The 23392-nt window shown below is 36.7% G+C and overlaps 4 protein-coding genes across 5 annotated transcripts; 2 read left to right on the forward strand and 2 right to left on the reverse strand.

Moving 5' to 3' along the window:
- Positions 1-805: 805 nt before the first annotated feature.
- Positions 806-4854, reverse strand: LOC147295924 (putative disease resistance RPP13-like protein 1). The gene has a single exon (XM_086231983.1). It carries the CDS (start codon positions 4673-4675, stop codon positions 893-895), a length of 3783 nt encoding a protein of 1260 aa, XP_086088109.1. The 5' UTR covers positions 4676-4854; the 3' UTR covers positions 806-892.
- Positions 4855-6956: 2102 nt separating this feature from the next.
- LOC147295925 (serine carboxypeptidase-like 40) lies at positions 6957-11529 on the reverse strand. Its single transcript, XM_086231737.1, has 7 exons — positions 11136-11529; positions 9351-9458; positions 8988-9262; positions 7984-8244; positions 7680-7891; positions 7331-7436; positions 6957-7164 (listed from the first exon to the last, which is right to left on the reverse strand). The coding sequence occupies exons 1-7, from the start codon at positions 11527-11529 to the stop codon at positions 7006-7008; spliced, it is 1515 nt and encodes a 504-aa protein (XP_086087863.1). The 3' UTR covers positions 6957-7005.
- A 4924-nt stretch (positions 11530-16453) lies between these two features.
- LOC147295926 (DNA-directed RNA polymerase subunit beta (DUF616)) lies at positions 16454-21955 on the forward strand. 2 transcript variants are annotated; one of them, XR_015120644.1, is made up of 8 exons: positions 16454-17187; positions 17600-17817; positions 18022-18198; positions 18277-18423; positions 18804-19080; positions 19662-19998; positions 20504-20604; positions 21823-21955. XR_015120644.1 is itself a non-coding variant. In XM_086233826.1 (6 exons), exons 1-6 carry the CDS (start codon positions 16803-16805, stop codon positions 19892-19894), a joined length of 1437 nt encoding a protein of 478 aa, XP_086089952.1. In that variant the 5' UTR covers positions 16454-16802; the 3' UTR covers positions 19895-20460. The 2 variants fall into 2 exon arrangements, 1 of the variants encoding a protein (XP_086089952.1); XM_086233826.1 differs by lacking the exons at positions 20504-20604; positions 21823-21955 and having other exon boundaries at positions 19662-20460.
- A 124-nt stretch (positions 21956-22079) lies between these two features.
- LOC147295927 (protein BPS1, chloroplastic-like) lies at positions 22080-23265 on the forward strand. Its single transcript, XM_086233827.1, has one exon. It carries the CDS (start codon positions 22138-22140, stop codon positions 23104-23106), a length of 969 nt encoding a protein of 322 aa, XP_086089953.1. The 5' UTR covers positions 22080-22137; the 3' UTR covers positions 23107-23265.
- The last annotated feature ends 127 nt before the right edge of the window (positions 23266-23392 follow it).

The raw sequence follows: 23392 nt of genomic DNA on the forward strand, positions 1-23392 counted from the left end.
AGGTAAGAGGGAAGCTAGGCTAAGATTTATAAATTTTATTACCACAGATTTATCCACTAAGCTCAAAATCAGGCTAGCTGTAATAATTTCATAGAGCTATATGTAAGAGAATAAGAGATTGCTGTTGTGTGGGCCTCAAGCGATTAAGCTAGGAGCAAAGGCTACTAGTTGTTATCAATCTGCAATTACTAGTCCTGAAAGTATTAAATTTTACTGGCAAAGTCTGATAAGAGAAGCAGCTCCGCTGATCAAGCAATGGAACCCAAGCAACTTAAGAGATTATACAAACTGGTAGTGGTAGTCAACTGTGCTTCCATGCCCTTGCAATTTTTTTTTTTTTCTTTCCAGTCAAAGTCATCCTTAATGTTGTAAAAGTTCTGAAATAATGATTGTGATCAAATATATAAGCTCAACATGAGACCTACCTCCGGCCAGGTTTTTCAAAGGTTTTCTTTTCTATGCAGCTGTCCTAACAGAGCGTAGAACTAGACCCATTATCTTAGTTGCAGGTAATCAAAAATGATTTGGTACGATCATCATTATGATTACTGTTAGAAGCTCTGAGGATGTAAAGGATTGAGAGCATGTGAAAAATTAGTGAAGAATGAACAACAAATGATGAAAGAGATGTGATAATAGACATGGGAAAGAAGAAATCAAAAGTGAAGCTGTAACAGCATATTTCTGTGAGCTTCAAGCCTGAATAGGCGCCAGTCTTGGCACTGGTTGAATAAACAAACATTTGAAAAATGATAAAAGATCAATAATTGAAAAATATCGAGAAATTCATTATATAATTGTTTAATTTTCCACTGAAATAATTAGTGCATAACAAGTACCGAAGAGGAATTGAATGTTTAGAAAGAACGGAGATTCTTTTAACAGTTTTAGATCATAAGATCATATCATTGTCGATCTCTATGCAGGGAATATGTGCTATCTTGGACCAATCTCTTTTATCATTTTGGCAACATTGTTTCAACAAAGGACATTTTCTGATGCATAGGTAAGAAAGAGGTGCCAGCCCTTCTTCTGGTAAGCTTTGGAGCTTACGACAGTGGCTGATTTCCAATTTTTCAAGAGCAGTGAGTTGTTGGAGCCCCTTATCAAGTGATGTCAGATTTGGAAGTCCACAGATGGAGAGAGAGGTAAGAGAGGTAGGCAGCAGCCCCTCCTCTGGAAAGCACTGGACATCAGCCCGTTTTCCACCCATGATACTCAAACATCTAAGAGAGATCAGATTTGTTAGCTTCCAATGCATTCGCTGTGTAATGAGTTTGTTGCAATCCCAAATATAGAGTGAACTCAAATTGGAGGGCAAGCCCCCGTCAGGAAATGACTCAAGTTCTGGACATCCAGATATTTCTAAATACTGAAGAGATAGGAGTGTGTCCATTCGTTCAGGCAATGACCTCAAACTCCCACAATCCGTTACCTTGAACTGTGTCAGGTTGGGTGCTGGCAATCCTCTATCAGGGAAAGAAATCAAACTAGGACAATCCCAGATTTCCAAGAAACTCAGAGACATGAGCTCGTGGTTAGGTTCACCTGATAAAGAAAGTGATTTCAGACTCTTACAGCTCCGTATTTTGAGATTGTTTAAATTTGGGAAGAGGTCCAATGGAAAGGACTCGAGAGAATCACAGCTACTCCATATGGCCAAGCTTTCAAGGGATGCATAGTAGTGGTTAACGGGCATCTCTAATTTCCCACAGTTCTCAATTTCAAGGGCTTTCAGTGTAGCAGGTAAACCATCCTTAGGAAAGGACACAAGAGAAGAACAGTCAGAGATAAACAACTCCCGAAGACAAGGTTTCGTTTGCTTCACATAGCCAGGTATAGACTCCAGGACATGACATCCTTCGATTCTGAGCCAGTGTAACTCAGAAGGCAGTTCTTTTAACTGCAACTTATCACAATATCCAAACTTCAAATCACGGATAGTTGGAGCCCTTGGAAGTGAAGCCACCAACTGCTGACATCGGAAAATCCAAAGTGTTGTCAAGGATGGAAGATAGTCAGGTATACCCCCAGTTAGCTTGGGGCAACGTTGTAGATAAAGCTCCTGAAGACAAGGGAAAGCACCACCACCATTGGCACCTCCAAAAGAAGACCATTCCTGCCACTCTAACATATCATCAAACTTCAAAATTTCTAGGGATCTAAACGGCTTATTTATTGAAGAACAATTACCATAAAACTCAGTACCTACCATCCCTACCCCGTTAAACCCAGAGATATAAAGCTTTTTGAGAAACGGTAACTGCCCAAGTGGTGGCAAGAAGCAGCAATTTTTACAATCTTTAAGACACAAAGATACCATACTAGTGAAGGAATGATCTCCGAGCCAATCTGGGAATCTTGTACCCCCATAATATTCAATTTTGAGTTCTTTCAAGCTCACATGAGGTTGGAGCCTTTCAAGTACGTTCCTTTCATATTGTGAATCATCAGTATGACCAGCCCATTTTAACACTAGCTCATCAAGGTACTTCTTACCCGTCATATTTGCCTCCAAAGCATACCCAGCATTGGTAACATTTTGCAGCCCTGAAATAGAAAGTGTTCCCCGAAGTTTCTGTAGCCCTCTCAACTCTCTAATGTTGCATCCACTATTTTTTCCAAGAATAAAATCAGTTACTATTTGTAGATTCTTCATTTTACTCATTTGTAATGGCATCTCTTTTAATTTTGTGTGACTAATGTCCAGATGACGCAAGTTGATTAGTCTTCCCATGTTGGTTGGCAACTCAGTAAGAGAGAAACAACATGACAGTATTAATGTTTGCAATTGGTACAAGGTACTTACACTCTCAGGTAGCCTCTGAATTGCAGTGTGAGAGAGATCCAAATACCGCAGATGCTTCAAATTGCCAACCGATTCAGGCAACTCACTGATTTTGTACTGTGATAGAGAGAGAACTCGCAAGAATCGTAGCCTTGGTAACAAATCATGTGTTACCTTGTTAGACAAGTGGAATCGTCCATATGGTGCTTGAAACTTTAGTGGTAGGAAAGTACGTAAAGACTTCGCTTCATAGAACATCTTAAATTTCTTAAAGTCATCATGTGCTGTTCTAGAAAATGACAAATGACGAATCTTTCTGACTGATTTATCAGAGCCACCATCCTCCAACCTAAGGCAAAATTCTCCAGAGACATATTTAGCCAAATCATTAACAAGGTCATGCATAACAAATAGTGATTGATTTGCACTAGATTTCTGAAAAAGTGACCTTGATATTAGATCATGGAAATACTCTTCTCCCACTTCTTCCATCCTCTTCTTTCTTTTGGGGTGTCGTAAAAGATCTGCAGCCATCCACAATAGGACTAATTCCTTTCTTCCAAATTCATAATCTTTGGGGAAAATTGAACAATAAGAAAAGCATTGCTTCAAATGTGATGGGAGATGGTCATAGCTCAATCTTAGAGCTGGAAGAATGTTATGAGTGTCTTCTGACAAATCCCAGATCTCACTAGTAAGTATGTTATTCCAATCCTCAGGATCTAGTTTTGATCGCAGAAGACCCCCAAGCATTTTTGCAGCTAATGCAAGCCCTTTGCACTTTTTAACAATTTCTCTACCCATTTCTTCGAAATTTGGTTGTGCTCTTGACTCTATATTGTTGAAGGCATGCTTTGCAAACAACATCCAACAATCTTCATCAGTTAATTGCTTTACATGATGAGATGGAACAGTGCCCATGATCAAGGCAACATTTTTGATACGTGTTGTCACAATGATCTTACTTCCATTAACTCCGGACACGAAAGGCTTCCTCAAGACATCCCAATCAAGGTAGTCCTCATTCCAAACATCATCTAGAACAATCAGAAATTTCTTTGCCATCAGTTCATCCTTCAATTTAACTTGAAGTAAATTCAGATCATTAATACCACAATTCTGCATAGTAATCGTCTCGAAAATAGTTTTTGTTATCCTCAAAACATCAAATTCTTCCGAAACACAAACCCAAGCCTTGAGGTCAAAGTAACCCCTAACTCTGACATCATTGTACACAAGCTGAGCAAGGGTGGTCTTGCCAATTCCTCCCATACCCACTATGGGAATCACACAAATCTTATTGCCACAAACATCACCATCTGAAACCAACAACCTAACAATGGTCTCTTTGTCCTCATCCCTACCATACACACCAGACTCTTCCACCAAAGAAGTTGCAGGCAATCTTCTTGGTGGGATATCTTTAATACCCTCTTTCAAACCAAGAACATACTTTTTTTGGGCAATAAATTCCAGTCTTTCTAAAATCTCCTCTATCTTGGGTTCTAATTCTCTATCAAATGCATTCAACAAAGTAGAGTTGAACTCCTGTACCTGACTTTTTCTGCTCCTGCTTTCAGACTCAGCTTCTTCCAGCTTCTTCTGCAAAGCTACAGTGTCAATCTCATCCAAGAGGTCCTCAGCGCCATAGACAGCATCTCTGAGCTCCTCAAGCCACTCCTTCACAGCCAAGTTTGTTATCTGCTTGTCCTCAGCATCGCTGAGCACAGAATTGACAGAAAGCAAAGTGATCTTTAGCTTCTCGAGAAGTCCGCCATTGAGTTTCTTGCCACGGATGAAGTCAACGAATTCACGAGAAGCCATCCTATCAAACAAGACTTGAAGAGAAGCAGAGAGCAAAGCTCCACCCACCAAGGCAGCAGCCATGGTCTCTACTCTGAACTCTAAAGTAATTGGAAGATGATGAGGGAAGCTACTGCGAACGGGGAACAGACGAGTTTTCCGGTGTGGTGTTCCTTGTGTGTATATTTATTGGGTAATTCTAGACATATCCAAATATTTTCTTCTCTTACCCAACAAAAAATTTGAACATTAATTGACCACTTTGTCCCACCATGAATTGACCATTTTGTCCCACCTCTCTCTCTTCCTTCCCCATCTCTCATCTCTGCAACCTTCCCTTCACCTCCTCCTGCCATACTCCTACTGCGCATACCCTGCCATACTCCCACTGCCCACACCATGCCCCTCCGCCTGCAACACGCCCACACCCAACCCCCTGCCACACCTCCTTGCCCCTCCGCCTGCAACACGCCCGACCCACCCCTTCCCAAGCACCACCTTCGCCCGACCCACCTGTTTCTCTCTCTCCTCCCCCCACAGCTGCACCAACGGAAAAAAAAAAAAAAAAAAAAAGTTGCAGATTCGGACTTTCGGAGGACCAGTGCCGAACCTGGTTGTTTCCTTTTGCAATCATCCGTCAAATATAACAGGATTGTTCGGCCGATAGCTGCCGATCGAAACAGTCAGGTTTGGCAGTGGTCCTCCGAACCTGCAATTTTTTTTTTTAAAAGTTGAGTTGCTGCGGGGAGAAGAGAGAGAGAAAGGTGGTGCTGCGAGGAGGAGAGGGAGGGTGCTGCTGCGAGGAGGAGAGAGAGGGAGGGTGCTGCTGCGAGGAGGAGAGAGAGGGAGGGTGGTGCTGCAGGAAGAAGAGAGAGAGAGATTGAGGAGGGTGGTGCTGCGGGGAGGAAAAAGGAGGCCGGGTTGGTGCTGCGGGGGAGGAGAGAGAGAGGGAGTGGGTTAGGTATGTGAATCAGTTGGGTAAGGCAGGGTATAATAGTAATTTATGTTGGGTAAAATGAAAAAATATTAATTTCAAAAAAATAATAATTAGAAAAATTAAAAAGTTGAATAAAATAAAAAAATTATTGGATATATCCGTATATATAAAATATTCCTTATTTATTTATTTAGGCTTATTATTACTTTTGTTTCCCAACATTGCAATGAAATCTTGATTTACTTTCTATTATTTTAATCGTCTCAATTGACCACCTATAACAATAGTACAACTCATGTTTCAATTGACCCCTTAGGCTCAATTCTGAGGTGAGGGAGGGTGAGAGACTAATGTGAGAGGAGAATGAGAGACTAACAGAGATGAGAGAGGCCAGAGGGGAGAGAGGAGAAGAAGGGAGAGGGTGAGTGTGAGTGTGAGAGCAAATGAGGATGGTTTGAGAAGGAAACTTTATTGGTTTTAAGGGTGTTTAAGTCTTTTCCATTCCTATTTTGGCTAGTTTTCTAAGAGTTATTAAAAGTGGGTTAAAGTCTTTAGTTTGTTAAAAAAAAAATGTCATTTTTCTAAATTTCTCTAAATTGTTGGTTTCCAAGAATTGAGAGTAATTCTACCTTTCCTTAGTCCTCATGGATAGGCAACTGTTCACATAATCCTGCCCCCATTTGAGATTTCAGCAGTAATTTTAGTCTAGACAAATCCAATCCAGGGGAGCCTCGATATCAGAACCAGGCTTCAAATCCCAGGGCCATTTCTGGTTAGCATCTCAAGCACAATGCAACCACGATCTAAATTATCAGAGGACTGCTCCTGATCATTATCAACCAACGCTTCTGGGTACAGATACTGAGATACATAGAAGTACCTCTAAAGTGACTTTCATCCTCTTTCGTTCTCTCAGTCAATCCAAAACCTTCAATCTTAGCCATGAAACTAGCACTACCACTAGTTGTAATGGCACAAACACTATGTTCTCGGGTTTCAAATCACAGTGAACACTTATGAACATGCTCAATTCCTTCAAGAACGGACTTGGTATACTGTCTAGCAAAGGCTCACAAAGGCTTTATTGATACATGATCATATTTTGTTAGCCTATTTTGATTGGCACCATTGACACATACACTTCATATTAGCCAATAAATTTCCTATTTTTTTTCTTTTTTTTTTTTTTGTGGTGATATATACATTTTACAGAACTAGGAAATGGAGTCTACTTGAATCGCAAAGTTGGTAAATTGTGTTTCAGAAAATGTTCAAATTAATTATGGAATGTTTGGCATTGTGACATCTATTGAAAAAAAATGGGGAGTTTAAACAACAAACTATGCTATCAACTTTTATTAATCAATGAAAATAAATTTGCATCAACATAGATACAAACCAACCACCCTTGTGTGGACTAAAAAAATTATTAACAAATTAAGTAATGAGATTCTGATAGCTAGAAGATTGAAAGAGACTAGGGATATCTTTTAGTATCAGGGAGAGATGTGCCATCAAGGAAGTGCTTGATCAGTGAAAGTGCTCTTGCAGGCTGGTAGCTTGGTACTTGATGCCCTGCCTCTCTCACAGTTGCAAATGTTAGGTCTCCCTCATACACTTCTGTGTAACCACCAACCTGTTGCACAAAATACAATATGGATGGCCTGACTCGTGAGTATCTGTTAATAAATCTTCATGTGGTCGAAAAGTTTAGTTTGAGCTTTCTGCAAACCCATGGAATTAGTATGGAACATCCAAAATATACAAACCAAATTGCTGGAGAAAAAAGAGAAATAAGTTACCTGTCCATTAAGGAACCAAGCATGCCATGGAGTCTTTACTGGAAGGTTCATCTTTTCAATAGAATACTTTGTTGAAGTGACTGGTACCCTTCCGTCGGTGTCACCACTGCAATGTCCATAGGAACTGGTTTTAGCAAGATTTCACATAATTTAATCATGTGCCTAACTCTGAGTTATATGTGTCTCATAACTTCTACTCAAATGGTAATAATCACAAAATAAGTTCATATATTTCTCCATCAAACCCGAAAGGGGACCCATCAAATGTGGCACATAACATTTCCTGAGTTACTTTGTACCCCTAACACTACATAACAATTATAAGAGGAAGAAGAAGTTGAAATTTTACCTGAAAATCCACACTCGAATTCCATTAGCCATAAACTCATGTAAAAGGGGTAGTACAGTTGATGAGCTATCTCCCCAATGTGTGATTACCTCACTACATGGTTCCCAGTCATGTGTGAGTTTAGTGACATTGGCATGAAGAGCTTCTTGAACATCAGGCCGATTCAAATAAGCATATGCGTAGTACTCACTACACGGATCAAATTGAAATATCTGCACCACAAATTAAAACTGATTAATTAGCAGTAGGTAGAGTTTGTTTATAACCGTTGCATATACTTGGGGGTTGGGTTGTTATAACTTACTGAAGCCTTTTTGGGTTGGGAAGTGAGATTGGAAGAGGTACATAAGGGTGCATAGATGTTATAAATATCAATGTAATAGGTGTCCTTAGCAGCAGCATCAGTAGCATCACCGCACTCCTTTGGTTGAGTAGTGGCCTTGGGTGAAAAATCACAGTATTTTTGGATTTCATTTGCAGTTTGGTCTGAAATGAGAGCATGAGTGGCAAGGTAGTCGTACATTCCTTTATTATCAGTTTCATCATTGATCACTGCATTTCCAATCTGCATATCATGTACCAAAGAAAATGTTTAGGCAAGAAGGACAGTAGAAATCTGCATCATTTCTTATCAGTTCATTTAGTTATGACTTATGACTAGGAATCAACAGCTTTTTCACCACCCATATAGTTAAGCAGACCAAAGGGCCTTCTCTGTGTGAGTGTGAGGGTGAGGCTAGCCCCCACCCTCGGGCCCTAAGGCACGGGAAAACTGTTGTCTGCCCCGCACATTGTGTCGGGCTGAACTTTCACAAGAAAGATAGGAGATACCACAAACAATAGTGGATCTTGCACCCACTATTGTAACAGCCCGACACACTGCTCCGGACGTATAGATTTTTTTTTATTTTCCTGAGGTCTAGTAAAACATATGCTATTGAGAGCAAATTTTAACACCCACCAAAAGTGGGCAATGTTCATCACATGGCCCAAAGGAACCAAAGGGCCATCCCATACTCCATACCATGTGTAGCAACAGGAACAAGACACAGAAATGACCACACCAGGAATGTGGGAATCCAAGAATACTAAAAGGGATATATGTGATGACAGATAACCAACAATTTTGCACCACCAAATGTGGGCAGTTGGCTAACACTTGCTAGGAGGGATCAAAGCAACTATTTCTTTCCATTACCTTTACAACATTTTAACTAACTACCCTAGAATCCAAGAACAAACATAGCACTACATAGAGAGAGAGAGAGAGAGAGAGAGAGAGAGAGAGAGAGAGAGAGAGAGACATACTATTATTCCCTTGAGATTGATAATGGTCTTGTTAGCTTGTTTATTATGATAGAGAATAGTATGTGCAAGCTGAGGTACATAATGCCCTGCATAGCTTTCACCAGAAATATAGAACTCTCTGCCCTTGTATTCAGGAAATCTCTCCAACCAATTCACCAAAAATACATAATTATCTGCAGCTGTTCTTCTGTCCCCACTGGCATCATAATCTGATGTTCTATTTGAGTAAGAAAAACCAACCCCAGCAGGAGACTCAAGGAACAAAACATTTGCAGCTGCAAAAAATGAAACAAAATCAATTTCTTTTAATTTTGAAAATAATAAATAAATGTGTATAAGTGTGTTAGATTTATATATATATACCATAGTTCCATGAAAATCTGTTTCTGTAAAGTGTTTTGCCATCGCTGTGGATGCGGAATGGTCCGAGCTCTAGCATTGCTCCATAGGCAAGAGAGGAACATCCAGGTCCTGTCAAGATATTCAGCAATTACAATCTTCTATTGCAGTGACTTCAATTTGTACCAATTTATATGGTGTCACATGCTATAGACATAGGTAATCAAATAAAAATTTCATCAAATTAATAGATAGATTATATATGAAATTATATTTAATTGTTATTAGAATTGGATACAGTGTGCTCTGCTTATTGAAAAATCATTCAATTGTTTGTCATTGCATCCATTTGACACAGACTGCAAGTGGAAGTTAATAGAGACCAAAATAGAAAGATTTTCTATAGATGTAAGACTTACGGTCTCTATCTGTTAAAAATGAATTCATTATATTAGTGATAGAAATTAGAAAAAGGGTCATCCAGTTGTATATATAAAACATTATATGGCTGAATTAAATGTGTATACAATATGATAAATAATTGAGCTGCATGTTATCAATCACCAACTTTTTCAACGTTCATTTTTAAATTATATATATTTGATTATTTCCAACAGAAAGATGTACTGCTACAACATGAACGCCGAGAAATCCTCAACAAGAGTGAAGTCTGGGATTTGAATCCCAGCTCTTATTCAAATCAATTAAGATTAATTTTTCTACATTTGTGACAAAAAAAAAGTTTCTACATTAATAACTTGAAATTAAAATATTAAGTAACCGTAATGTTTATAACAATAACTGTCAAGCCCAAATGCTAAGGACAATCTCCACATATGTATGCATGAACAGTTGACAATCGTTAATGTGTATTAGTCTTATTGTAAGTCTCGCATAATCAACAACTAACACCCATTCACAAAAGACTTTTGTTGCCAAACCAAATTCATTATGATAATTGGTGCAAATTTATAAAAGAAGTAACTAGTTAATATTTTATGTAGTGGGTAATATATAAAATAATATTATTATTTTGGTATCATCAATAATTGAATATATATGGCTATAAAATATTCTTCTTTTAATACCTCCAGCCTAACTAGGAACCATCATGCAAAGGTGTGGTTCAATTCACTACAAAGCTAGAGCTGAGTGTTGAAAAAGATCATAGAGAGGGCAGTAGTAGCTGAGTACCAAACAGCGATGATAAAAATTTCATTTTCTTTCATTGGGATATTTGTGGGATAATCTCGTATATTTTCACTACTGTCAATTATCACCAAAAAGGAAAATTAAAGGAAAGATTATATACTGACAAAGTGATCACAATCAACTTTACACAAATAGCAAATTATGATAAATTAATTAGGCGTGGCAATTCGTGTTATCGTGTATTATTTATATGAAAATAACTTATCTAAAACGAGGATACCACAGCTGATATCCCCCTCTCCCTATCTCTCTCCTCTCTCTTTTTCTCTCTCTCCCCCTTTCTCTCTCTCTCCTCTCCTTCTGCTCTCTCTCTCTCTCCTTCTGCTCTCTCTCTCTCACTGTCGTTATACAAGCCTGCCCCTATCACAGGGGCAGGCAAATTATTCTCTATTCATATTGTGTCATATTTGGGTTTGTGGTCTGACAACTACATGAATCCAAAGTATATACATTATAATCATATTATCGTGTCGTGTTATATTCGTGTATTCTGTAATCGTGTTATCGTGTCAAAAATTGTCATTCTAAAAATTATATAACACCATCAATTGAGCTGATGACATTGACATTAATGAAAAGTAGGATTAATAGTATTACCTCCATTGAGCCATAGAAGAAGAGGCAAAGAATCCTTGTCCTGCTGATCATCAGCTTCAGCAAAGTAATAAAAGAATGCACGACCTGCCGTTTTGTCCACAGTAATATAACCACCATACTGAGAGAATTTCACATGGGGTTGTCCAGGCAGCCTACCAATCCTATCCTTCTCCTTCAACCCTTCCTGAGGATGAATCTTGGTTGCATTTTCATGATGAACTGCCTGGAAAAGGCTCGTGTCTATGCCCGCGCCGTTCTTCATCAGCTTGGACTTGTAGAGCTGAGCAAGTGCCTGTGAGTGCTTGCTTCCATGGATTTGAGCTAGGAAGCAAGAAAGCATGAGAATGGATAACACAACCAAACAAGGCTTATTAATTATTTTGATCATATTCATGCTCTATTGCATTGAGTGGAGAAATAGAGAGAATGAAGGATTGAGAGGGCTTAGGATTATGGGGTTTGGATCCAAATTAGAAAGAATGATTGTTTTTATAAATGTGTAGTGGTGTAGGTTTTCAAGGAAATCCCATGAAAGTCTATAGAGGTAGTGACTGAGTTTTTATATGAGAAAATATATATAGGGACCAATTGGGTGTGAAGAGTTTGTGCCTTTGTGGTTCTTAGTCACCAATCATGTTATGCCATGTGAGTAGTGTTTTGGGAGTGCTTGGGTTCATTTAATAACACATGCAATTTAATAAATATAATAAAATTAATCAATTAATTAAAGATCCAACCTGACAAAGAGAAACGATCCAGCAAACATCCTTAGCTAGCTAGGCAGGGCCGGCTTCTAAGAGCATGAAGAATGGTTTTTTGCTATATGCTACGGTAGATGTTATATTTAGCATGATTTTTAGTATTTAGTAATAATTTTTATGTTTTTTGCTTTAATGGCATAAAAACTATAGTTATATGTTAGTATGTTTATATTTTTAATATATATCCTTATAAATTAAATTTAATACATTAAATTATTTTAATAATTATATTATTATAAATATTTTAATGAAATCTTTAATATGAGTCCAATATTAAATATATTTTAATATTATTATTTTAATATCTAAATTAATATTTTAGTATTTTTCATGTCAAAGTCAAATTTAGGAATTGTAAAATTTGAATACATAGTCAATCAACCCATAACAACTGCTCATCTTCATGCTTCTTACTGCAACTTTTTCTATCCATGTGAATATCTTTTCCTCTCTCTCTCTCCTCGTGGGACCCAGCACTTTTTCAACCAATCACTTTTTTTCACTTGGTTTTTTATTATTTCTTTACCCATACTTTTAAGATGGTGTGTCCACTTTTTTCTTGAGTTCCTCAATAGCAATTACTAAATTTTCTGCTATATATAGTGAAAAATTTAGCAATAGCATAGCAAATGCTACATTTAGCTATGTCATTGTAGTGACCTTTTTTTATCAATTTTGCTATATTTAGCATATAGCATAGCATTTAGCCATATCATTAGAAGCATGTACAATGACTTTTTGCTATATGTTATATTTAGCATAACTTTTAGCATTTAGCAATAGCTTTTGTGCTTTTCCCTCCAATGGCACAAAAACTATAGCTATATATTAGTATGTTTATATTTTTAATATATTCATATATATCCTTATAAATTAAATTGAACATATTAAATTATTTTAATAATTATATCATTGTAAATATTTTAATGAGATTTTTAATATAAACCCAATATTAAATATATTTAAATATTATTATTTTAATACCCAAATTAATATTTTAGTATTTTTTATGTCAAAGTCAAATTTAGGAATTGTAAAATTTGAATACATGGCCAATCAACCTATGACAGCTGCCTATCATCATGTCTCTTGCTGCAACCTTTTCCATCCACGTGAATATATTTTCCTCTCTCTCTCTCTCTCTCACCTTGTGGGACCTAGCATTTTTTCAACCAATCACTTTCTTTCACCTGGTTTTTTATTATTTCTTTACCCATACTTTTCAAATGGTGGGTCAACTTTTTTTTTGAGTTCCTCAATAGCAATTGCTAAATTTTCTGCTATATATAGTGAAAAATTTAGCAATAGCATAGCAAATGCTAAATTTAGCTATGCCATTATAGTAAGTTTTTTTATCAATTTTGCTATATTTAGTATATAGCATAGCATTTAGTCATGTCATTGTGCATGCATTAAGAAAATCTGCCTTTATTATGATTGTGTCAATTAGTCCCTTCTAGATTAACAAACTCACTTCTTCTAGATTCCCTTTTCAAATATTGTCCATTGCAAAATGATGACCGGCCGTGTGACAAGTTAATTCATTTGGTGTGGGACTCGATCAAATTAATGAACCAATCATAACCGTCACCATGAGCACTAAAAAGGCGTTGCCACTTACAATGCTCTCCCTGTAGAGGCGCTTTCATTTGTAGGGCTTCCCTTCGAGAGAGAGTCTTCAATGAGGCATACCCTAATGGGGGCATCTCTCACATGAGGTAGGTTCCACATGTGAGAAATGTCTCATTGGGGCATGCCCCATTGAAGACTTAGTCCTTCCCTTCCCCATGGGGAGCTAATTTGTTACACTTTCTTTCATGGAAATTATATATTTTAATTCAATTGTGTTTTTTTAAGTAATTTTTTTGTTATTTTGGAAAATATTTATTCTTTAGCTTTTTTAAAGTAATTATTATTTAAAAATTGTAATTTTTCTTTTTTAAGGGGGCAGCCTTTAGGTTCAACCAATTGAATAGTTGTGCTCACTTTACACCCAAGTTCGATCCCTTCTTTATAAAAAAAGGATAAATAATTAAATGACTTTGATTCATTTTTGAAATTTAAAGTATTTTAAAAATACTTTAACAAGTAGAAATAAACACCACTTGAAATAGCAAATTTTTAAGAAAATAAATCAGTATAAAAAATTTAAAAAATATTGTGCTTTTAAACACCTCATGAGCAGTCATTTACTATGTTATATAATTGAGAAATTTTTTTCATTTAATGACAACATGTCACCTGGTGTTATAAATTCAATCAAATTATAATATTTATAATTTTATACAATCAATAATATCATATCAGATTGTTCAAAAATTATTCAATCATGAATAGGTCTCAATTGACTATTTCAAAGTAGGGCTAATTACAAATAAGTCAATAAAATTTTTCACAATTACATTTTAATCAATATATTTTTTCATAATTTCATTTTAATCACTATTGACTAAAATGAAAAAAATATGAATTATAATAAATTAATAAACATACATTACTTAGTCATATTGAGATTTGTATTTGGTTTGTATTTGACTGCTACGCAGCAAAACAGCTTAGGGTTTAGCTCCCGGACCCAAAACCCGGGACCTAAACCTTAAGCCATAAGCTCCGGAATCTTAATTCTAAACCCTAAATCTCATTTCTAAACCCTAAACCTCATTTATATACCATGCACTCCATTTCTATACCCTAAACTAAGTTAAGGGAAACGTCATAATTTTACGCCCATAAGTAATGAAAAAAAAAGATAGGCAAATTGATATTTTTCAATGCACCAAAATACATGATATCATCAAGTGGATTGAGCTTAGTCACTAAAATGGGTTGGGTCATTGACTAAAATGTAATTTCTCAAAATATACCATTGATTAATATGAGATAAGAAATTTTGTATTGACCTAGTTGTAATATTAAAATTTTTTATTGACTTTTTTATAATTTGCTATTCAAAGTAGGGGGATTATGCAGACCACTAAAAAAATGCTGAATTGACCACCCTTCTAATTTATTTTGCAAATATTCCTAATATACCCTTAATGTAAATTTATTAAAAAAAAAACTAGAAAACCCCATCCCTCCCACCCACCCACCCGACAGTCAGTCTCTCTCTCTCTTCGGTGTGTCGCCGTCCAGCTACCAGTGGCTGCGAGACCACCACCGACCAACTTGTCTACCTCTCCTCTCTCTTCCCATGGTAGCCTTCAAACCAGGAAAGCCCAGAAGCCCGAACCCAGGCGAAGACCCAATCGGCCCCTTCGCCGGCGATCTTCCTTTTCTGGTGGAGTTGAGACACTGGACCACTTGGGCTTTGTTCCCCAGGTCACGGGGAGTCCAACCCTGGTCTTCCCTTTCTCATTCGATCACAATGCGCGGCTAATCGACGTCGTGAAGCTCTGCGGCTTTCGTCGCCGATCCGGCAAATTCTGGCGACGAATTGGGTCGACCCATGTATAGTTTTCGATCGTCTCATTGTGTTATTGATGTTGGTTAGATTGGTTAGAACCAATTATAGGGAGGGGTGGTAATGGTGAGGTGTGGTGGTGATTGTTAATGGAGATGTGTGTTTTTTTTTTTTCTTTAATGCAGAGGTAAAATAGGAAAAAATAGGGAAAAAAATTTTATTGTGGTTAACTCAAAATTTTAGGGTGGTCAAAATAGCTCTCGTCTTCAAAAGTATAACCAATTATGAGTAAACACTACGCCTAAGATCCAAAAGAAAATGAAGAAGAAATAGAAAAATTGGGCCTATGATCCATATCCAAATTCTAATAAATGTAAGACAGACTCTCTGCATATCAAGCTTCTTTAGAAATTTATTATCTTTAGTTACTCTAGAAAATTGATCATTAATTTTTTGGGCATATGCCTGCCCTTTTACCAACAAAAAAGAAAAAGAAAATTGATCATTAGTTACTCTAGATATATCTTGGTCACGACTCATGATCACATGATTCACATCTAGGCATCTAGCTCTTTCCTTCTAGAAAATTGTCCACTTCAACACGATGACCATAATAACTTAATTTGTTTGGGTGGAACTTCAAAGGGACAATTTGTTATGTCGTCGTCTTTTTAGAAAGAAAATTTATAAATATCATTTCATTAGGTTCACCTAGTTCTATGAGGGAGATGAGTACTTAATAAAATATAAATATATGTACATATGTGATTCTATCAGGTTTTCACCTAACAATTACGACTCAGAAATATGTCTATGATTTGTTTTTAATATCTTACCAGTGGAATGTTAATACATATCTAAATAAAAGTAATATACACAAGTCCAAAGAAAAAAAAATCTTAAAAAATAAAAATACCGTTGAAAATATTGGTCAGGTACTATCACATATGCTAGTAGCCTAGTACTTGTCCAAGAGTTACAATGAACATTATATACTTGTGGAAAAACTGTTAATGTAAACTTATAAGTTAAGTTATAACGAGGACCAAATTGTATATATTGAAAAAAAAAAAAACCAAAGTACGCAATGAGTGTTTCCATCTCTCTCTCTCTCATTTAACTGCGTGCGAGGGGACATGAGCAATTGAGCACAGAGCACACATTCCAAACGCTGTAGTTTTGTCCTTAATGGGTAGATTTCGTTTTTTTTTTTTTTTTTTTGGGTAGATGTAGATTTCTATTAAAAAAGGAAAAAAAGATAAACTTTTCTTTTTTTATCTTTTTTTGATAAAAAAAGACAGTTAATTCGGCGGACGCAGTGACAGAGGTGTCTGGTAAAAGATGATTCGAGGAAACAGCAACCTTCATCAGTAATCCAACGCTTAAGGCACAGGAGAACAAAGTAGCTCACTCTTTTTGATTCCAAAAACCCTAATTTCCCCAAATTTCACTTTCCAATTCCCAATCTTACTGACCCAGTTCCTGCAATCAACCCGATCGCCAATGTTCAACAACAACAGCATATCAATCTCGGTCTCCGATGACGAATCGGACGAACTCGGCCGGATGCGAGTCCGAGTTCGAAGGAACCGCAAGAAACTCGGCCACCGATTCAAGAACGAGTTCCTTCACCGAGTCGTTAGGAAGCTCGTCAAATACTGGGCCCTTCTCATTTTCCTCCCAGCTCTTGGGTTGCTCCTATTTGAGGCATCGAGGATCGGGGGGAGACCCAACTCGGTGGTGAACTCGGAACTCAGTACGTCGGAAAAGCCGACTCGGGTTAACTCAGAACTCAGTGAGGTGAAGAACTCGAGTTTGGAGAAGAAATCGGATGGGAATTTGAATCGGGTTGATCCTATTACTCGGGTTGTTGGCGGCATTAGACAACGTAAATTCTCACTCTTTGTTGTTTAATGGTATAATGTTTGTTTAATTTCTATATTTAAAGGAAATCGTATTAAGAAAAAATAACTAATCTTGATTTTTTGTTTAAAAAAATATGATGAATGATTGTGAAATCTGCATATTGTTATAAGTTGGGTTATTTTCTACTGGGGTTCTGAGTTTCAATTAGTCTAGGCTAGAAGGGTGCTGTTGGATTAATTTGAGTGTTAATTATATTGAATTGCTTCATACCCACATCAGCTTGGGATTGGGAGAGAGTGCAGAGGCTTGTTTGTTGTGTGTTAGTGATGCTGATAATTGGGTTGTAGATTTTACTGTAGTTGGAAAATTTTTTTGGTCGGAATTGGAATATTAAAGTGGTTTGATATGTGACGCAAATTTGTGGATAATATTAGGTTGCTTGAAGATCCTATCTCCTGAAGAACTTGAGCATCTGGAAATTCCTGTGCGCGAAGATTCCAATAGTCCTGTAAAAAAAGTGTTATACATATCAGAGAATGATACTCCGTTTTTAGGAGGGGACAACACCCTGTGTCAAGAGCACACGGAGGGCACAAGATTTAATTTATTTACTGGAAATCAAACTCTAGATCAGAGAGGGAAAATGTTTAAGGTTATAAGCTGCATCTTTTGTTTTTAGTTTTTGGTCATTATCATGTTAAAAATCAAGGGCCAAGAGGAAACTCATTTCTTGGGATTTTGATGTAGATTCGTTATTATTGTGAAGCATGTTGAGTTTTGTAACCCTATGCTTGAATTTTACATTTTTTTCTGTTCATGATGCATTGTTCATATTTTAGAAAATTTCTTCTCACAGGTAAATGAAACTGTTACTATAAATTGTGGTTTCTACAGTGAAATTGGAGGGTTTAAGATCTCAAATGAAGACAAAAATTACATGCAAAGTTGCGATGTTGTAGTGTCCACTTGTGCATTTGGTGGTGGAGACGATCTTTATCAACCTATTGGAATGTCAAAGGCATCACTTCAAAAGGTCTCTATCTTTTCGGTCAAGTCTTACTAATTTAGCTATACAAGTTCGCTATTCTTATGAGGTACTGAATGGATGCAGGTTTGCTTTGTTGCATTTTGGGATGAAATTACTCGGGAATCAGCTGGGCATAGAATTGATGACGATGGATTTATTGGGAAATGGCGCGTTGTCATTGTTAGGGATCTTCCTTTTGCGGACCAAAGGTTAAATGGCAAAATCCCAAAGGTAATAATATTTTAGTTGGCTTAAATTGTCATCTGGTCTCTTGTATCATTCATTTTGTTTTTGCTTCATTGCTGCATGCATTTTTTAGTACATTGTATCTTGATCATGCCACTATCTCTTTTCATTTGTCATTTCACATTTTTTGGAGAATATTTGTGTTTCTCACTATTTGTGAGAGCTATCAGCAGATGGAATCTATTTTCTGTAATTGTTGTCTTTGTTTTGTTTGGTGTTTTTCTGTGCATTAGTGAAGTCAAGTCAATTATGCTAATTTAATCAGAAGAGAGGCTGGATATATTCCCCATGATATTTCAAGTGCTAGTCAAATATCATATGTCTGGGTGTGTGAATATCTCTCTGACATATTTTTGTGGTGTTAGATGTTGCCACATCGTCTTTTTCCTCATGCAAAGTATTCCATTTGGGTAGATTCAAAATCCCAATTTAGGAGGGACCCTTTAGGTGTTCTCGAAGCCCTTCTTTGGCGTTCAAATTCTGTACTTGCAATCTCAGAACATGGAGCTCGCAGCAGTGTTTATGATGAGGCAAAGGCCGTTGTCAGGAAAAACAAGGCCAAACCAGAAGAAGTGGAGGTGCAGTTGACTCAATACCGCCGTGACGGCTTCCCTGAAGACAAGAGGTTCAATGGAAAGAAAGGTATGTGTGTTTCTTTTCGCTATTACTTGTTCTGACAGGATCTCTCTATTAAAATAGGAACATGTATATTCTTCATGATTGGAGCAATTCTTAAATTCTTATGCTTATCTAGTTCTCTTTGACTATATTGTTTTGAAGTAGCAGTTGTTTAGCCTACCTTAATATTGCATAAAAAGATACTAGTTCCTGGTCCGGGGTTTTACTGGGAATACATATCTTTTAATTTGTAGAAGGAAAAAAGGAGGGCAAACGTTTAAATCAATCTTTTTATTTAAGTTTTTTCTTCTCAGTTCTCTTTCAAAATTTTGTTTCTGATCTTCTTGCCTCCATGCATCATAATCATATGCTGATAGCCAGTCTGCTTGCCTCCGCATCAGTCCACCACCAATTCATATTTGCCCAATCTGTGAAAGTGGGTTATGAGCCTGTAGTCTGCTGTCACTAGGCTTATTGGACAATTGAGTTAAGAAATAACCGTCATTAAATATGAAAAACTCCATAACTCTAGTGTCTACAAGCTTGTGACTCAATGTCTTGCATTTTGTTCCTATGCTCAATCGTTGCATTGTTGACCTGTGCAGCTCTAGCCGAAGCATCTGTTATTGTGAGGGAGCATACACAATTGACTAATATGTTTATGTGCCTCTGGTTCAACGAGGTGGTTCGTTTCACTTCTCGCGATCAGCTCAGTTTCCCCTACGTATTATGGCGGTTGAAAGTGCTGAAGAACATCAACATGTTCCCTGTATGTACCCGCAAAGATCTTGTGAATAGTATGGGCCATATACGCAAGGCTAAGCCTCTGAGAAGTTAGACGCTTTGGTAATCTGATAGTGCTTCTTCTTCCACTTCTCAGCCATTGAAAATGATCCACTTCTCAACTATTGGACAGGGTTGCGCTGGGGCACTCAGGCAGTCGTAAATTCCTTCATTTGTTTGTAATTTCAATTTTATATAGGTTTTTTCTTAATATTATATTATTGTTTCCCATATGTTTTTACCACGGAAAATTAGAATACAATATTTTTGTTATCCCACTTTCAGACTGCTTAAGTTTTTTTTTGGGTGATCCAACAGCTTAAGTTTTATGAAATGAATTAGTGTATCATACATTGTATTACATAAATGGATCTACGGTAAGGGAATTTACACCCTAGTATGGGAAATGAAACCCATAAAGTTCTAAGGGTTAAGAATGCATTTGTATGCATTGGCCAAAAAAAGAAGAAAGAATGCATTTGTATGGTAGTGTATTTCATTATAAAATAGTGGTACTGGTAAATTAACAATAACAAAATGTATGATAAATGCATTTATAATGGTCTTGACTCTGAAAGTAATTAAAAACTGAAAGAAGCTAGTTGAAGGAGAGTCGTACACGCTAATGAAGTAATTGCACGCTTACACGCGGTTTGCTGTGCAGGCAGAGTCAGTGCAGTGCAGCAAGGAGGAGCAACTGTCTGGAAGGACTGACTATACCTTTCCAGACAAGAAAACAGAGCTGAAACTTGAGTCAGCGTGCAGGTATAGTCAGTCCTTCCTGTTAATCAGTGTACAAATTTAGATATTTTTTATTTTATTAATTATGCCTATGTTTTTTTTTTTTTGCCACAATTATGCCCAGTTAAGTACCTTATAAATTTCAAACTTTATTAGACTTTATCCGTATAAACTTTATAGTTGATCTCACTTCACCACTTAAAAAAAAATTGTGTTAAATTACCACATAAATTAAAAATTTATTGCAATGTACCACCTTTAGCTCATTTTTTCTAAATTTTTGTTGAAAAAAAATGTGTTTTGGTCTTTTCAAGTTAGTTTTTTTTGTGTCAAAGCGGGTAAAATATAAAAAAATAATTTTTATTCTAACAATAGGAACTTAAAAAAGATCAAGACACTCTTATTTTTAATAAAAGTTTAGACAAAATGAGCAAGATGTGGTATATTGCAAAAAAAATTTTAATTCAAGTAGTAAACTGGCATAATTTTTTTTTAAGGTGGTAAAGTGAGATTGACCCTAAAATTCAGGTGGGTAAAATATGAAAAAGCTTAAATTTCATGGCAAAAAAAAAAAGTACCTTATAAATTTGTGCTAATATAGTGTTAAACCCTATTTTGTGAGTTGGGGAGAAGGGGAAATTGAATCTCGGTGTATTGTGAGTAATTCTACGAACTCTTCCAATTAGGCTACCAAGGTTTAACATTTAACATGTATAGTTTATAGTTTATATTAGAAAGATAATTACGAAACCAATGGGCTGTGGCAGTCCAAATCAAAAGTCTTTGCTGTTAACCCAACAGCACGCAGCAATGGACCATGATGATGGTGTGAATGCTCATCATATTGATTTGAGACAGCGATGCCCGAATCACACTCCTTAAGAGATTACGTTATCCAAAACATATCATGTTCCAAGACTGAAAATTTCCTTTATATCTCAAAAAAAAAAAAGGTATGATGCTTAATTATATTCTATATGCTAATATTGTGCTTGTCTTTAAAAGGACATCATTTTCAATTTTTGATTTTGAAATTTAACAAAAGATTCGAACTTCAGAAAAGTATAGAAAAGTCCTCATTTCTTTGTCCTTTGCTACAGAATCAGAAATTTTTATAAAACCTCTCTCACAATATATATATATGTGTGTGTGAATACTATCATATAAAGATGAATTTCATGTACTTAATATAAGAGATGTCACATGTGATAGTCACAATAATTTATCGTTCATAGCTTGCAGTTGCAGCTAACAATGGCCAAGTGGACCCACCCAATCATCCAGAATCGTGTCTATGAGGTATTAAGGAAAGTACAAGCAGATAAGCACATTTGACCGCGGCCAATGCGAAAAATGTTCCCCAGTTTCTGAATTTTCAATTGCTTTGTGTTCCACACGCACCTGGTTTGTCACCTTTCTGTGTCTATTGTTTTAGGCAACACAAACACGCTTGTAGACTTTCTCCAAACCCACCAACTTATTTATAAACCCCAAGCTCCAAAGCTGACCACAACAACCAATCTTTCAAAGCTCCTTTTGTATTTGTGTGTTTTGCAAATGGTTCTCTTGGTACAAAAGATTAGCAAACTCTACTCTAAACTGGAGAATTACCAAAATCACCACCACCACAACCACATCCACCAATCTGAAGCTGATGTATCAGCTTCGTCTCTAGAGGCTTTTCAATCTCATGTTTCAAATTGCTTGAACAAACTGTCTCCGAATTCCAAATCTGCAGGGTCAGAAGTCCTATCCTTTCCATGGATTCAACAGTGTTTTGAGCTCATACCCATCATCAACAATGCTTTTGCCAAGATGGTTGTGGCTGTAGACTACCCTATGAGCAAATGGGAAGCTGCTTCTGTGGAAGAGTATCTGAGATACAGCTTGAACTTGTTGGAGCTCTGCAATTCCATTAGCTCCTCTCTGTCTCATCTTGGGAAAGCTAGGCTTTCACTGTCTCACTCCTTGAGCCTTGTGGGGAAGTCACCACCTTCTTTGGCTGTAGAGCATCTGAAAGCAATCCAATTCCAACCAAGGAGTTTGGTGAACAAGGAATTCCGATTCCAAGGAAATGAAGCAGACGGGAAAGAAAGGGGTTCTATTATTAGCAAGGAAACAGTCATACATCAAGCTTTGGTGGTTATGGAAGGTGTGGTATTTTGGGTATGTGGGATTTTGTTGTTTGTTTTGGTTGGGGATTCCAAGCCATACTTGGAGATGAGAAAGTCAGCTGGAAGGTTAGTTGATTCATTACTTTCTGGATTGGATTTGAGTGTGAGTCAAGTAATAGTGGGGAGAAAGGGTGTGTTGAAGGAGGTGAAAGAGATTAATGAAGCAGTGGGAGGGCTTGTTGCTGCTATTGGATTTGGAAAAAGCAGTAAAGCAGCTGAGGAATTGCAGAGAAGATTAGAGGTGTTTGAGAAGCTGATGGAGGGCTTGGGAAAAGAGGTGGATTGTCTCTTTAATAAGGTTTTGGCTTGGAGGAATCAATTGCTCAATGGGTTTAGACAGCAAAAGCAGTAGCCAACAATTGTGTAAATTACTATGTACAGAATATGGTATGTTTATTGGTTGTACTTTTTATCATTATAATCATGTATTGTTCTTTTTTTCTTTTCACACAAAAACAGTGTAATGCAGAGTTTGTATATGGCAAAAATAAAGGAAAAAATTTCATATTTCAAATTAAGAAACCATTGTTTATAATCTTTTGAGCATAAGTTAAGCCAGAATAGTTGGCGAGATAAGAGAGATTTTGGAACCAAAGAAAACAAAACTACATGTCATCTTGAGGAAAATATAAGAAACT

Source organism: Dryas octopetala, chromosome 2 (genome assembly GCF_963921425.1).
Source record: "Dryas octopetala chromosome 2, drDryOcto1.1, whole genome shotgun sequence".
Lineage (NCBI taxonomy): Eukaryota > Viridiplantae > Streptophyta > Magnoliopsida > Rosales > Rosaceae > Dryas > Dryas octopetala.